Source organism: Musa acuminata, chromosome BXJ1-10, assembly GCF_036884655.1.
Source record: "Musa acuminata AAA Group cultivar baxijiao chromosome BXJ1-10, Cavendish_Baxijiao_AAA, whole genome shotgun sequence".
Classification (NCBI taxonomy): domain Eukaryota; kingdom Viridiplantae; phylum Streptophyta; class Magnoliopsida; order Zingiberales; family Musaceae; genus Musa; species Musa acuminata.
The window spans coordinates 27,754,568-27,769,000 of NC_088336.1; the positions used below are offsets into that span (position 1 = coordinate 27,754,568).

Consider the following 14,433-nt stretch of genomic DNA (forward strand, 5'->3'; position numbering starts at 1 on the left):
GTGGAAGGTTCAGAACTTAAATTGCCTCCTCTCAATCTTAGCGCACAAAGCCATTTATACACTGGATCTAATCATGTCTAATGCATCCAAGTGAAATGACCAACTAACCCTTCTATTACTCTTTTAAAGGGCAAATTTTCTTTTCTGCACAAGTATTCTATGGCCAGATGAAACCTGATCTATGGAAAAAAGAAATAACCTTAAATTAGCTCTAAACCCTCTTAGGCTCGCTTCTCATAGGCATAGAAAACACTCGTCTGATCAAAATGTTTTTGTTCTAATCCAAGTTTTTTTCTTTTTGTGGCCACGTTTGAAGTCATCTGCTGCTGTTTCAGTCAAAAACTCATAATTGAGGATAATGGGTCAATTACAAGCATATTCTAATCACTTCAAATAGGATTCGTACCAAACAAACATTTCTATTGGATGGGCATTGCCATATGCACAGGAAATTAGATCCACTGCTATGGTAGAGGGGACATGCTCAGAGGTGACAGTTTCCCACCCCAACCAACTTCCGTTGATTCCTCTTTTTTTCCAGTTTATTGCAAGAATATGTTCAGTTTATCGCAGGCTTATAATATTTATCAGTACAATACTTTGCTGAATAACATAATATTAAACTATCATCAGAAGGTTGAAATGTTCTGTAGGAACAGATAAGACCACCAATGCTAAGTTCTTGTTTTGGTTGGGAAGTTGGGAAATGTCTTAACTTATTGTCCTCTAGTAAAAGGAGGGTAAAAATTATAAGAGGTCTAACATTTGATAAAGGAAAGACTTATGAGAGACAAAAGAATTTGAGGCCAACATAATCTTCATTGGATAAAGGATTTACGGTACGCTCCTTTTTCTGGTTGTCGTCCAATGTGTGTGTGTGTGTGCGTAGCTCACACATGAACAAAATCCCTATTGGTATTTGGTACAGAACCTATGCTTGAAGCATTATCATCTCTCTCTAGGAATGAGACTTAGGTCAGAATTACATGCAGATGAGAGGCCAGTACTACACGAAAAGCGCTCAGGACTACATACAAGAAAGCACAGGGAGGCCATCTCTGGTAGAAACCCCAGAGACTGTGGCTTTGCAGGTACATGAACTGCAGTGAGACAGGTGTTGGAACAATCTCAGAAGGCAACGAGCAGGTGGGATGAAGGTATGGAGAAGTTTTTGGATTAGCAGAGGAGGAAAAAGCAAAAACAAAAAAAGGCATTCACTACGTTTCCTTCTTAACGAAAATATGAAGACAACGAGACAGGAACTAACCCAAAAATTTCTTAATCTAAATATTTGTTATGATTGAAACACAAAGAAAGTGAACTAAAACAGTACCTAGTGAGAATGTCATGGTAGGTAGACAGCATCAATCCAAGTCCACTTGTAGCCAGTAGCAAAGTTTGGATCCTCCACCTGTAAACATTTAGCATCTTCAATGACCATAGCATAATCAAATCCCACACGGGAAGACATCACATATTTATAATATGCATGGAGTTACAAGATTGCTTCCAGCCATCATTAAAAATTTTGCCTGCCTAATTCGAGGGTGCCTTTTGAAGGACGATCTCCATGATTGACATAGCCTCTAGTACCTGCATGATCATGCCACTGATAAGGTTCCTCATATGGATATGTAATAGATTTCTGGGACAGTGCGGTACAGCTCCAAAATTGGTTCAACAGGAGCAATGATTCATAATGGCCCCAGCAGAGCTTGAATCAAATACAAGTTGTTGCTTGATCATTTCCAAAGAGCTTAAAAGTCAACTGCCTGTAATTGTTCAAGCTAAGTATATCCTAATGAGATTTAACGAAAAGTGTGCAAGCAAAAAGACAATCAATTCTGTGCATAAAACTGAGTAATCAAAAGTCATTTTGTACGAAAGACTTCAGATAATAAAATGTGTCACGTTATGTGATTGAATTAGTTTTTTAGGCTAAGATTCCTTCTGAGATGAATAACCAACAAAAAATATTCAAATGCATCTCTTATGACACCAAACGGTGCATGTAGATTTGTACCTCAACTAATCGACCAATTTCCTTGTAACTCTCAGTTTCAACTCATAACAAGTAGGCTGTGCATCAAGTTCTTAAACATATCCTGCAATAATTCTATCATTAATTTCACCAAGTAGAGCTATAGATGCAAGATCTAATAAAATGAACGGATAATGTAGTCACATTCCAATTTCTTATCTTACCTGACTTTCGTCTAAGCAATGTCATTGCAACAACAGTATGCATAGATTATCTTGCAGTTTTAACTGTTGGAAAAAGAAGTGGGGTCGGCAGACATAACCCTAAATTAATAAATGTAAACAAGTTGATGCCCACTAAACCACCTGAAGGAGTCAACTACCTCAGCAAATAGTCTGCATATCTTCATCTATACATATGCCAATAGATTTTCGAAAAACAATGTGGTCATCTATATCAAACCTGTATTGTCGTCCAAATAATTGAAGATGACTTCTACACCAGATTGCTTATTTGTCTTAGTTTCTGTTGAATTGTACAATGAAGACATCATACTTCTAGTCTAATAATGCAACAAGTGGGAATCATATGCATCAAATAGTATTCTACAACCTATGCATTTACACAGGTCACCATATTTAAATCAACAGAGTACTTATTAATTGAACCCAACATAGTGTACCAGTTATATAATTTCTGCAGGATCTGGACAATCTAATGCTAATCTCACAAGATTCAATGATAATAACAGGTTTAGACAGTAAATCCTGTCACTCCTAGGTGGCTGAATCTTTCTAGCTTAGTGGTTGTGGCTAGATTTAGAACTTTCGGAAACATTAGTTAATCAAGTAACACACCATCTGCTGAGATTCCAAGATACAAGGCAACTAAAATAAGACAGTTCATGATAGCAACTACAACAGAGTATGTCTTATGCTCATAATTATGCTAGAAGAAATCTAAATAATTACATAAACGATTTCAACTAGAGTTTGGGATCCAAAGCAGTTACACCATAACAGAATGGTGGGGAAAATTATACTAGAGTTTGACAGTGTAGATGTAGTGAGTCTCAATCTTCTCACCTAGTCTCTTTCTTATATCAGAAACTCAGCAGGTATCACCACACAAGTTACACCAGAGAACAGGTGTAAATTTATCATACCTAATCAAACAATGTTTCAACACTTCAACATGACAAATATATTATAATATTCTTAAACAGACTTCATCAGTTGCAACCACCAGAGAAGCAAATCCCAAGCACCACTGCACAGTTCAATTACATGAGACTTTTTAGTGATTGGAATTTCAGCCATTTGTGGTACACAGTTTTCTTCACATGACTATCAATCTATGAACATATGTCAATAATTGCTTGCATGTCTTTAGAAGTCAACAAAAGCAGAAGATTGCCTAAAACTAACTCAAGGAGAAAATGTGACACAACATAATAATTGCATGCTCAACTGAAAGTGACAATGGTCTAAACACCTAAATTAAAATGTCAATAAGTTCACAAATATATACTGATATATACTGTGTAATTAGAAAAAAACAGTTTAGTCTTTAAGGGCCAGTACCCATCAACCATATGGAAGTTATTCCTTCTAATATAACCTAAATTTGTACTCCTTTTTTCTAATGGACAATTGGAATTAGTGCTTACTGCTTAGCCTTACAGTTCATTTCACCTCAGATATTTCTTTTCAGACATCATAGTTACAAGCTATTCTATTTTTTCATGCGATTCTGCTATTGCCCTTTTTCCCCTGAAAATACCTCTAATCTTTTGTATGATTCATTTTCATCTTTACTTACATGCACAATAACATAGAACAACTTCGTCCATATGACATATTACTTGGATTGTTTGTGTCCTAGATTAAGAAAGCAATAGATTGTTTGTATCCAAGACTAACATTAGCATCCCAAGGGATATTTTCTAATTCATCACAAGCCTTTTCATTATAAAAGTCCATACTTAGGTTATGTAATTGATCAGCTACTGGACAAATGGGTTGCTTATAAAATCAAATATACAATTAGGATTTTGCAATATCCCATCCTCTTGCACGTATGAACACAGCTTTTGCAACTTCTGATCCTGCATGGATGAAACTGAGTACTTGGTTTCCCAGCAGTGGTTTTGTTGCCAACAGATTTGTAGATATTATGATGTATCATGAGGACAGAATTTGACACCTACTGATTTTGACCAAGTTCACACTTTTAATTTAAGCTATTATGTAGTAATCATACAAACCACATATTGGACTGGTGTATTAACTCATAATTTTTAAATTTCTGCATGCACATATCTAGCTCTAGTGGTCATAGCAACGGCAGAAAAAAATAATGGACTTGGAGTTCATCTATTTACCCAACCGAATTATCCAATCTGTGTATAAGTCACAAGTGGGGATTTGTTCACTAAACATGTTATTGGGTTATTTATGAGTAGCATGATACTCGTACTACCACAACTAACAACTAATATATTGTATTGGAAGCTACATAACAGGGACTATAAAAGCCTAACTTTATTCCGTAGCATTGCAGTTCGCGAAAATTGTAATCACCTTCTTACTTAAAGTCTAAGAGAAAGCCTTAGCACAGTTTTCTCTAATGCAACTAGAGTCAAGGATTCGAGTAACAGAACCAATCTTAATTAAGGCTATTCACATTTCATCCTCCCTAATCAAAAAATGGCAGGAACCTTGTGACTGCACCTCCATTTTCACACAATGTGTGGAAAATGCAAAACGTAGTTTTCGTAGCGATGAATACCGCATATACTATATCCCGCTAAACCGATGCTTTTCAGACCTTAGAAGAAAGAAGTTAATCTGTCATAGTCCCAGAACCAGAAATTATGGGGGAAAAGTATTTTTGCATATCAACATCAGAAATTGAGCATAGATTGACAACAAATACCCGTTCTGCAATTATGCTTTCCTTCTGAAGCAGTCCACATTGTTGAATTCCCCGCTCCTTGTCGGATACCGAAACCACTGAACCTCTGAGCTCTTAGTCTGGCCAATTTGTAGAACGGTCAATATGGTACACAACTAATTCACTGTTGGTGTCCTTTGTTGTGATTACCATGGCCGTGGTGAAGTGAACAATGATTCTCAACATAGCCAATCCCGGACGACCCCGAGATCCGATTCCTCAGCATGAGAGAGACCGTACTCTCTTCAAACCCCTTGACCAAAACGCTCGGGTACTGCGAGAGAGGCGAACCCACCTTTTCCAGGCAAAATCTCGAAACCGGTAGTTCCCAGCGCTACTGTCCCGACCGAGAACTCGCGCCGAGAGAGAGAGGATCCCTGGATTCTGGTCATCAGTAGCAGAGACGGATCTCTGGGAGGCGGCGATCACCGAGCGAGGGCTTCGGGAGGCAGGTATCGTGTTGCTCGGGGAGGGCGATCGGGAAGGGAATAGGGCGCCGTACGAGCACGGAATTGGAGGGAGATGAGACGGGGTTCGAAACAATACGAACGCTATTAGGCCTTCGTGGGCTTCGGCCCGTATGGGCTTCACAATGTAATGCTTGCTTAACGTGGCGTAAGATCGTGATTTCGGAGGACACGTGTTCAACCGCCAAATAGAGTATGGTTCCCACTTAACTTGATGGTAAATCATATGGTCATAACGGAATATGATTAAGAATCTAACATGTTAGGAAGATTGATTGTCCTCAAATCATGCATATGAATCATGTTGATCGAGAATCTAACATGCTAGGAAGATAATAAGATCAACCCGATTTATTTCTATAGTAATTCTCAATTATATCCTTGTAAAATTAAATTTGTATCATGAATATTAATCTTGGATTGATATAAGTGAAATGCTTACGAGGAAGTGGTTTTGTGAGGAAATAGATTAGTTGGTTGTGGGTATAAGATACATGTGGTTAGTGTCTGACAATTTAACCTTTAATCTTTATAAAAGTAAAAATCAATTGTAATTTATCCGATAGGAGAGTGAAATATCTATAGTAAATCGATATTGATTATAAAGTGATACTAAATTTATAAAACAAGTTAGCGATCTAATTAAGTTATGTACTTGTTGCGATGACTTAATACTCAGTAATAATAAATCTCATAATTGTGTTTTGTTTATTAGAATTTTAAGTGATCAGATTTACTTAGGATGTCCAATCATCACCGTTGAGCCTCGATCATGATCCTCTGTCATCCTACCATTGTCAAATTAAACTAAAATTCCGCTCGTGTGGTTATTGGTTGTTCTTCTTTTTTCATATTTATTGTGTTTTTTATTGAGGAAAATGACCTAAAATAATTTATAAATAGCAATAATAATACCAACATGATTTAGATACTACACCGACTGGATCCCGAAGATGATGTTCTACCTGCGTTGTCACGAGAGGCGGCGGGACCCGTGTGGGCCCCTGCCCAGTACTCTGTCTCAAGTTGAGTGGGAAACGCACGACTGGAAAGCAAGGCATCACACTCGACCGTGTTGGCACGCGTCCTCGAATTAGCGGGTAAATTCCTGGTCCCTGCGGCTGACGATACAGCGGACTTTACCAATACCTGTCGAAGATCCAACGGCTAGGAAGGTTCCAATTGGACCAATCAATAACCTGCCTCCGCAACTAACGATCCTGATCTGGAGGTCGGCCGAGGCAGATCGCGCAAGCCGAGATGCCACGGTGCCTCAGCTTCACCGTCGCCCGAGACCGGTGCTACCGCCGAGCCTTCCTCAGCGCCGGCCTCCGTCCCTCCTCCACCGCCCTCGCCGATGGCGCCACCGTCCACTGCTGGGTCCCCGCCCGCCCGGATCCCTCCCGGCCCCCTCTCCTCCTCCTCCACGGCTTCGGCGCCACCGCCATCTGGCAATGGTCCGCCTACCTCCGCCCTCTCCTTCGCGCCGGCTTCGACCTCTACGTTCCCGACCTCCTCTTCTTTGGCGCCTCCAAGGCCCTCGGCCCCGACCGGTCCGAGTCCTACCAGGCCAGCTGCATCGCAGCCGCAATGGAGGCCGCCGGCGTGCGGCGCTTCGGCCTCATGGGGGTAAGCTATGGCGGGTTCGTGGCCTACCGGATGGCGGCGATGTACCCGGCGGCAGTGGATCGGGTGGTGCTGTGCTGCGCCGGCGTGTGCCTGGAGGAGCGGGACCTCGCTTCGGGGCTCTTCGTCGTGTCGGACATGGGGGAGGCGATCGAAATCCTGTTGCCTCAGCGGCCAGAGAAGCTCCGGCAGCTCGTCCGGCTGTCCTTCGTCCGGCCGCCGCCTGTGATGCCGTCTTGCTTCCTCTGGGATTACATACAGGTGAGAGCTGGCCTCTCTTGTCTCTTTTCTTGTAGCTTCTTGTACACTAAGTGTGCAATTCTGTGACAATGCTTCTGGAATTCAATCCAAATTACCCAAACCATAATCATCATGCTTTATTTCTATTTGATCTGAATCATATGCATCCTTAACTGCTAAACATTCATATAAACCTCCTATTTTCCCTAACCGACAGCAAAAATGCAGTTTTATTTCTTCCTTCTGATGAAGTTTGGAGGTTTCATCCTAAGGATTTTTGTTCTAGTATAGATGTAGCTTGATCACCTAAATTTGGTTTGATAGTTTGAGTTTTGTCTTCTATGGCAGGTGATGTGCACAAATAATGTGAGAGAAAAGACAGAGCTAATCCATGCGTTGATCAACGACAGGAAGCTATCGGACCTTCCAATGATAACCCAGGTGATTTCAGCAACTTTCTTCATCTGTTTTATGAACTTCAGAATCATGTTATTGATGAGACAATGGTTTCTCCCTGCAGCCAACCTTGATAATTTGGGGAGAGCAAGATCAGATTTTTCCACTAGAACTGGGTTACAGATTAAAGAGGTCTGTATGCCGTACTATAGTTGCAGTTTGAATTTTTTTTTTTTTTTCTTTAGCATTTTATATGACTTTAATTTAAAATCTCCAGGCATTTAGGGGATAATGCTCGGTTAGTGGTCATCAGCAATGCTGGACATGCTGTTAATCTTGAAAAATCCAAAGAGCTATGTCGGCACATAATAGCATTCTTTCTTGATTCTCCCCTCAAGAATCACAATGGGCAGATGGTATGAGGCCTCCTTTCTATGAAAATAAATTTGAGCTTACAATCCTAAAGAATGACCAAAGTAGTCTGAGGCTTTCTCTTTGAAATTTCTTTTTCGGCTTTATATCTAATGGAAGAACATATCTGAGAATTGAGAACTGAATTGTTCAATCCAGAAATCTAGTTTATGAAACCAATATTGAGAACACCTTTAGTAGAAATCATTCCACCATGCTAGAAAAATGACCTTAAAAATTTGAGATAATGACCTGACTGAGCTAAGTTTTCTGATTATTGCTGTTAGAAAAGCTGCTCATTCGTTTGTTTTGATAAATATAGTGTTGTGGAATGCGGTGGAAAATTTTCTATAATTTTGCCAGTTTGACTCTGCGGAGGCTTGCTTCTAAATTTCAAGGGGTACCTAAAAAGGCATGGATAACATCTGTTGATGTAAGATAATCACTTATTTTGCTTTGTTTAAATTGTGAAGAATGATAATCTTGGAAGAAGACTACCAGTCTTTAAGAATATAAAGTATCGCAAACTGATGAAAATATACTCCGCATTCATATGACTTATATGCACTGCAAAATATTCCGGTTTCGTTACTTTTTGTTGCACTTAATTTGTTTATATGTTATTCTTTTCTTGGTAAATGTTGGCTACTTAAGCATATCAAATAAGAACATTTTAAACATCATCAGAAAGATTCTCTTATGCAAGTATAAAATGGTCTCTTCTCTGATGGTAGTTTCTCTCATGGTAGACTAATATAATGGCCTGGGGTGTAGATCTTATACGTTCTAGGATTGCTCAGTTAAAAACTAGCAATAGACTTAGGTAAAAAAGAGAGGATGGAAAATGCTGGTGTTGGAAGAAAATAGAAAAGAACATTAAAAAGAGCATGAAGTTGCTTTCACCGTGTAACGAGAACATTAAACAGATCGATACATATCTTATAAGCGGCTTGTGTTCACTTCATGAATAAGTTCAACTAACAAGAAATGATCGATTCAACTAGCTATAAATCTCTAGCTAGATATTGACTGCACCAATTTGCTTTCACTGTGTATTTCATCCTCAAGTTATGCCCAAATTCATCTCTAGGAAGGACAACTCCATAAGCTGATGAATTGCCGCCCGAATATGATATTGAAAAATCATTATCTATCATGAAGGGTTTACGAGTTCATGTCAGAACAATTGCTGGCTCATAGTGGATCTTCTGTGACATGCAGTTCAAGATTGAAACTTCTTTACACACCTGAAGCACACTGGAGCCACTAAAAGCACCTCGTGGCTATGAAACATTGCAAATCTTAGCTATTATTTTACTTTACCTCTCTAAGCTTTCATAGTTGAAATATGCCTTGTAAATGTATGTATCTGCAGCCATTTTTTACTTCTTACGATTTTGAAAGTATGATTAGCTTGAAGAATGAGTAAATATCTGTAGAAAGCTGCTCCTGACATTGCATTTCGAATACTTCAGCTTTTGCTTTATCCCAAATTTTCTGCCTTGTGCTGCAGGTGTAGTTTGATGGATATCTGATTGCCGTTCTCAAGAACCGAGGCAGGCGCAATCATCAAGCTGTTCTACATGCATCCATATATCGCTATGTTCGATGATGCAGTTATCTGCGCAAGACTTGCTTGCGGATTTGAGACGAGCTTCCAACCTTTCCAGGAAATCTGATTATGCATGCTTCTCGATTTCATGATAAATTGAATTTTAGCAATTGTTCGTTATTGTAAATGGTCATATGTTTCATCATTTTCTAAACATAGAAATCAGATATTAATCTCGATTGCACATTAGTTGGTGCATAATTGTATTTATGGCCGGATAGAGTGTAATGTTTTCATGCTGCACTATAAAAAGACCCCTCAAATCTGAGCTCTTTCATCACGATTACACTTATGTAGATTTGACATTTGATCAAATTCTTCGAATAAGAAATTAATTTCAATATCGAAGGAGTCTTGTCCGAAATGCTTCTGATGCATGCAATCTTGAAGGGTGTCGCCTCAGCTCAAACTTTTTCCTCCCTCGACACAACTTTGTCTTTTGATCCAAATCAACATCCACGTGGGACAATCAGAATGCACTTCTACTCCTCAATGCCTGTGTCGACCTTCATGAACCCACCGTCCCATGCCCTGAGCTCCTCCTCATCCGCCACCTGCTCCTCGCCGGCGTGCTTCTTCATGTACTCGATGTCCTTTGCTAGCGTCTTACCTTTGACGTTGGGTAGAGGAATCACATTGTCAGTGTTGCAGTCATCTAAAATAATCGTATCGAGACTTCATTCATGCTTTCACCTTTTTGGGACCCTTATGCCACAGCCAAAATGGATCAACATAGCTTGGTCCTATCCAAGTGCGTAGAGTCACTCATGCGGATGCTCAAACGGAGGCGATCGATGTCTAGGCTTCATCTCCAAAATTGATCCGAGATAGAGTAATGAGTTGCTCTTCCTCCCTCACCAGGTTATTGCTCCCTCCTTGGCGAGTTCACATCGGACACTGGTCAGGAGATTGACTTTTATACTTATGAACGAATGTCAGTCGTACATGATCTATTAATGATTGTCGACTCCTTAGATGACCAGCTCGTACCTTCCATGTGGGCGCTGATCGATTTGCATTGATCGGCATTGTGCGACATAGTTTCGAGCTTTCTGGAGTAGCTATGTACCATACAACACTGTCTTATACGACCTCAAACAGTGCGGGAACAAACAGTCATCCTATCTAAGTCTGAGGTGTCACATCGACGCATTGCACCATATCAACCTTAAGGCTCCATGTTAGTGCTAACGTGAATGTTGACTGTTACCACAGGGGTGATATGTCATTTCACACCTCTAACTCAAACTCTTCCCATCCTTGGAAGCCATGTCGACCTATGGATTGATCTGTAGCACCCAAAACTTTATGTTTAAATATAAGTATATTTGTATTATTAATTTTGATGTCGTATGTTCTTTGTTGGCATTCTTTTCCTAATACACTTATTGTGAATTGATTGTACATGGCCAAATATTTTTGAATCTAATATATATTATCTATTAACCATATCTATTGGTTCTACCTTATATTACTAATCTTGAAGTATATATTCTTTGCATATTTGTTGGTGATTTTTTCCTCATATATATTTTTTTGAATTGTAATGAGTCATTTGTTTAAATGGTCAATAATGTCTTTTGATCTTTCAAATGCACCTAACAACCTTGAATTTGAAGTCCAAAAACTCTCATCAATTTGAAGAAATATTTATTTTTATTGTTGTCTCATATGACAGTCTCTCCATTGATTCTGCCTCTTATAAACTCGACATTCAACTAATACCACTCACTCAAAAGTTAACTTAAGTTTAGGAGGTGCATCATCGACGTAATTTTGTAGAGTTCCACATGATTATGAATCAAACAAACTTAGAATCTTTTGATCCAACACATGGTAACAATTGTGAACTCGAATTCAATTTCGATTGATATATTTGAGTTGTCACGTGATAACATGTTGAGCAATCATCATCTTAATTTCTCGTTTACTAATAAAGAAGAAGAAAATAAATAAAGTAGTTCACAATTGCTTAACATGTACAAAGAACATGACAACATGTTAAGCAATCATGATCTTATTATGATCTTATTTTACCGGTTGCTAATAAAGAAAAAAGAATGGAAGAGCATCATGTACAAATAAGAAAGATTATTTTATAATATAATTTTAGAAATTTATTTTCTCAAAAGATAACAAGATATAATGTATCGAATTGTCTTGATGTGATTTAATTTTCTTTCTTATTAGTTAGTTTATTTTTTTTTCTTACGCTTTAATAATAGTGAACTCTCTAATTCTAGTTCGATTGATTTATTTGGGTTGCCACATAGAAACATCCTAAATAATCATGATTTTATTTTTTTATTGCTAATAAAGAAAAAGAAATAAATAAATGAAGGAGTAGATTTCATTTTACAAGAAAGGAAAACCATCATGAACAAAAAAAAATATATATTACATCATAACACAATTATAGAAGTTAATATTCTCAAAAGATAACCAAATATAATATATTGAATCACATTTCATTTTCTTCCTTAGTATTTTTTTTCTTTGTATTTGTGGTCTATATAAATAGACCAAAAATTATAATGAAATGATCGATCTTTGAATAAATAATCATATTATTTCTCATAAAATGTATGAGTGATGTAAGATTATAGTTTTTCCCCGGATATAAGTCAAAGGACTTGGAGTGAGTCTAAAACTCTTATGACTTACTCTCTTATCCGAAATCTACTTGTATAAAAAAACTAAACAATCTTTGAGTAATCTAAGACTCGAATCGATGAATGAGACAATAATTCTTTATTTCTCGTCTCATTTACCATCTTTTTTTTCTTTTTTTTTGTTGAGCAAGAAATTAATGAATGGGAACCAATTAGATTCTTAATCCGAGTAGAATTGACCGACTTCTATTTAAACCAGCGGAGTCAGGTTGACTTATTAGGTGGTTCGACGTGTTCGTCTTCCTTTGGTGTCTTTCTTCTGTTCCCGGCAGGAAACGAAAGCAGGGCGGATGAGTTCTGTCGTCGCTGATCAAAGAACAGCTTCTAGTTCATGAAAGGGAGGCGTACTTGCACCGAGAGAGGACATTGGGTTTCTCGATCGACGAGGCAAATAGCGACCTTTTTGATATGTTGGGATCAAAACGAAGGCAAAGAATTAAGATATCAAACGTGTTTTCCTGTCGTCGACGATCGCCGCGCCGCAGCTGCTGAAACCGAAGGCGTCATCGGATCACTCTGGCCGCCGCTGAGGTGCCTTCCATCTTAAGCAAAGAAAGGTAAAGGCGTGCATTCCGTACGAAGGGGCTTCACAGGCGAAGGCTTTGGATCAGCTTGTCGCCAACTACAACTCGCTCGAGGCTCTGAACCTGCTCGCCAATCCGGTCACGAGCAACACCGGGGAAGTGCTACTGACGAAGGCCATCTCCGGCGTCCTGCCTCGGCTCGCCTACCTGAACAAGCAGCCCAGCAAAAAGGAAGATCGGAGGAGGATGGAAGTAGGCAGAGGCGATGGTAGCAAACAAGGATCAAAGACCAAGCATCAGCAGTCGATCTCCACAAGGAAATAAGAGCAGAAGAGTACCGAGCCGTTCATCGTCTGGTGCTTTGCGTGTGGTTTGGGAGGGGTTAAAGTTGAGCGTGTCAGAAGTTTAATGGAATCTGATGCTGCTGAAAACATCAGCAGAAGTATGCATCACAGCCCAGTAGCTATTCTGCTGTAGATATGAACGACGACGGGTGTGGGCTATGCAGGATTCACGCACCTCGTTCTCAGTGCTCTCGCGCTTGTTCGTTCTCAGACTCGAGGGTTTACGTGGGCACGGGAAAGAAGACAAGCCGTACTCGTGAAAGCTAAAACGTACGTACATGCATGCGAGCATGAAAGCCAAACACAATCGATAAGCGTGGAAGCCAAAATCAATGCCTCCTGTTAAGCGTTTGACTGACGTGACGTATGCTTGCATATCCAATGTATGAAGACACAACCTAATTTGGAAACAGCGCCGGAGATCAGCACCGGTCTCCGCCATGTGCATCTCGCGATAACAGAGTCAAAGATGTCAAGCTGCAGCAGTAGGTGATGACATTTGTGCAACGCGATACCATCACACGAAGCACGCTTTTTTGCCCATTCCTTACTCGGTCAACCCAATGTAGCGTATAATTTTCTCAAATAATATCCACATCAAATACATATTTAAAATATAATTTTTATTAATTATTTATCAAATATTCCACACATTCACTCAAAAAGAATCTCTAGAGTATACTTGACTCTACAGGGATATGATATGGATGAATCTTAATGACATCATCTGATGAGTCATCTTTTGCATCTTGCCGATTGAGTGAGAGAATATTTGACTATTATGAGATATTATCTTTTCTTCTGTAGGATTAAATATACGCTTCGGACTATTGTAACCTAATGGCATTATGATAATATGAAACTTATTCATTTCTTGAGAGCAAGGAAAAGGACTCTGCAAGAAAGCAACAACAATTTTCTCATCAACGTCATTGGCCGACTTGAAATGGCTTCGGCCAAGAGGTGCGAGTCGACGGTACGGCTCTCCCACCACATCGGCGTGCACTGCATTCGAATGACCATCGGCTCTGCGGAGGTATGAACACTTGATGTGCCGGCGTTTGAATATATTCGCTACAGTATATTATGAATGCAATTGCTGTTGTTATCTTTTATTCAAGCTCACTTCTTTGTGGATGATGCAAGACCTTTCATCTTTCTATGAACCCCATCCCGTGACAAGGGACCATTTACAAGGATGACAA

General features: G+C 39.3%; 1 protein-coding gene across 2 annotated transcripts; it reads left to right on the top strand.

Moving 5' to 3' along the window:
* The first annotated feature begins 6,629 nt into the window (after nucleotides 1-6,629).
* LOC135595916 (uncharacterized) lies at nucleotides 6,630-9,968 on the top strand. 2 transcript variants are annotated; one of them, XM_065087419.1, is made up of 6 exons: nucleotides 6,630-7,290; nucleotides 7,618-7,710; nucleotides 7,790-7,857; nucleotides 7,943-8,081; nucleotides 8,399-8,509; nucleotides 9,590-9,968. In XM_065087419.1, the coding sequence occupies exons 1-6, from the start codon at nucleotides 6,664-6,666 to the stop codon at nucleotides 9,593-9,595; spliced, it is 1,044 nt and encodes a 347-aa protein (XP_064943491.1). In that variant the 5' UTR covers nucleotides 6,630-6,663; the 3' UTR covers nucleotides 9,596-9,968. The 2 variants fall into 2 exon arrangements, with proteins under 2 accessions (XP_064943491.1, XP_064943492.1); XM_065087420.1 differs by lacking the exon at nucleotides 8,399-8,509.
* The last annotated feature ends 4,465 nt before the right edge of the window (nucleotides 9,969-14,433 follow it).

Excerpts from the sequence above, each read along its gene's own strand:
- LOC135595916 (XM_065087419.1), top strand. The coding sequence starts at position 6,664 with ATGCCACGGTGCCTCAGCTTCACCGTCGCCCGAGACCGGTGCTACCGC. Across the intron at positions 7,291-7,617 it reads TCCTCTGGGATTACATACAG|GTGATGTGCACAAATAATGT; the intron begins GTGAGAGCTGGC and ends CTTCTATGGCAG. Across the intron at positions 7,711-7,789 it reads ACCTTCCAATGATAACCCAG|CCAACCTTGATAATTTGGGG; the intron begins GTGATTTCAGCA and ends TTCTCCCTGCAG.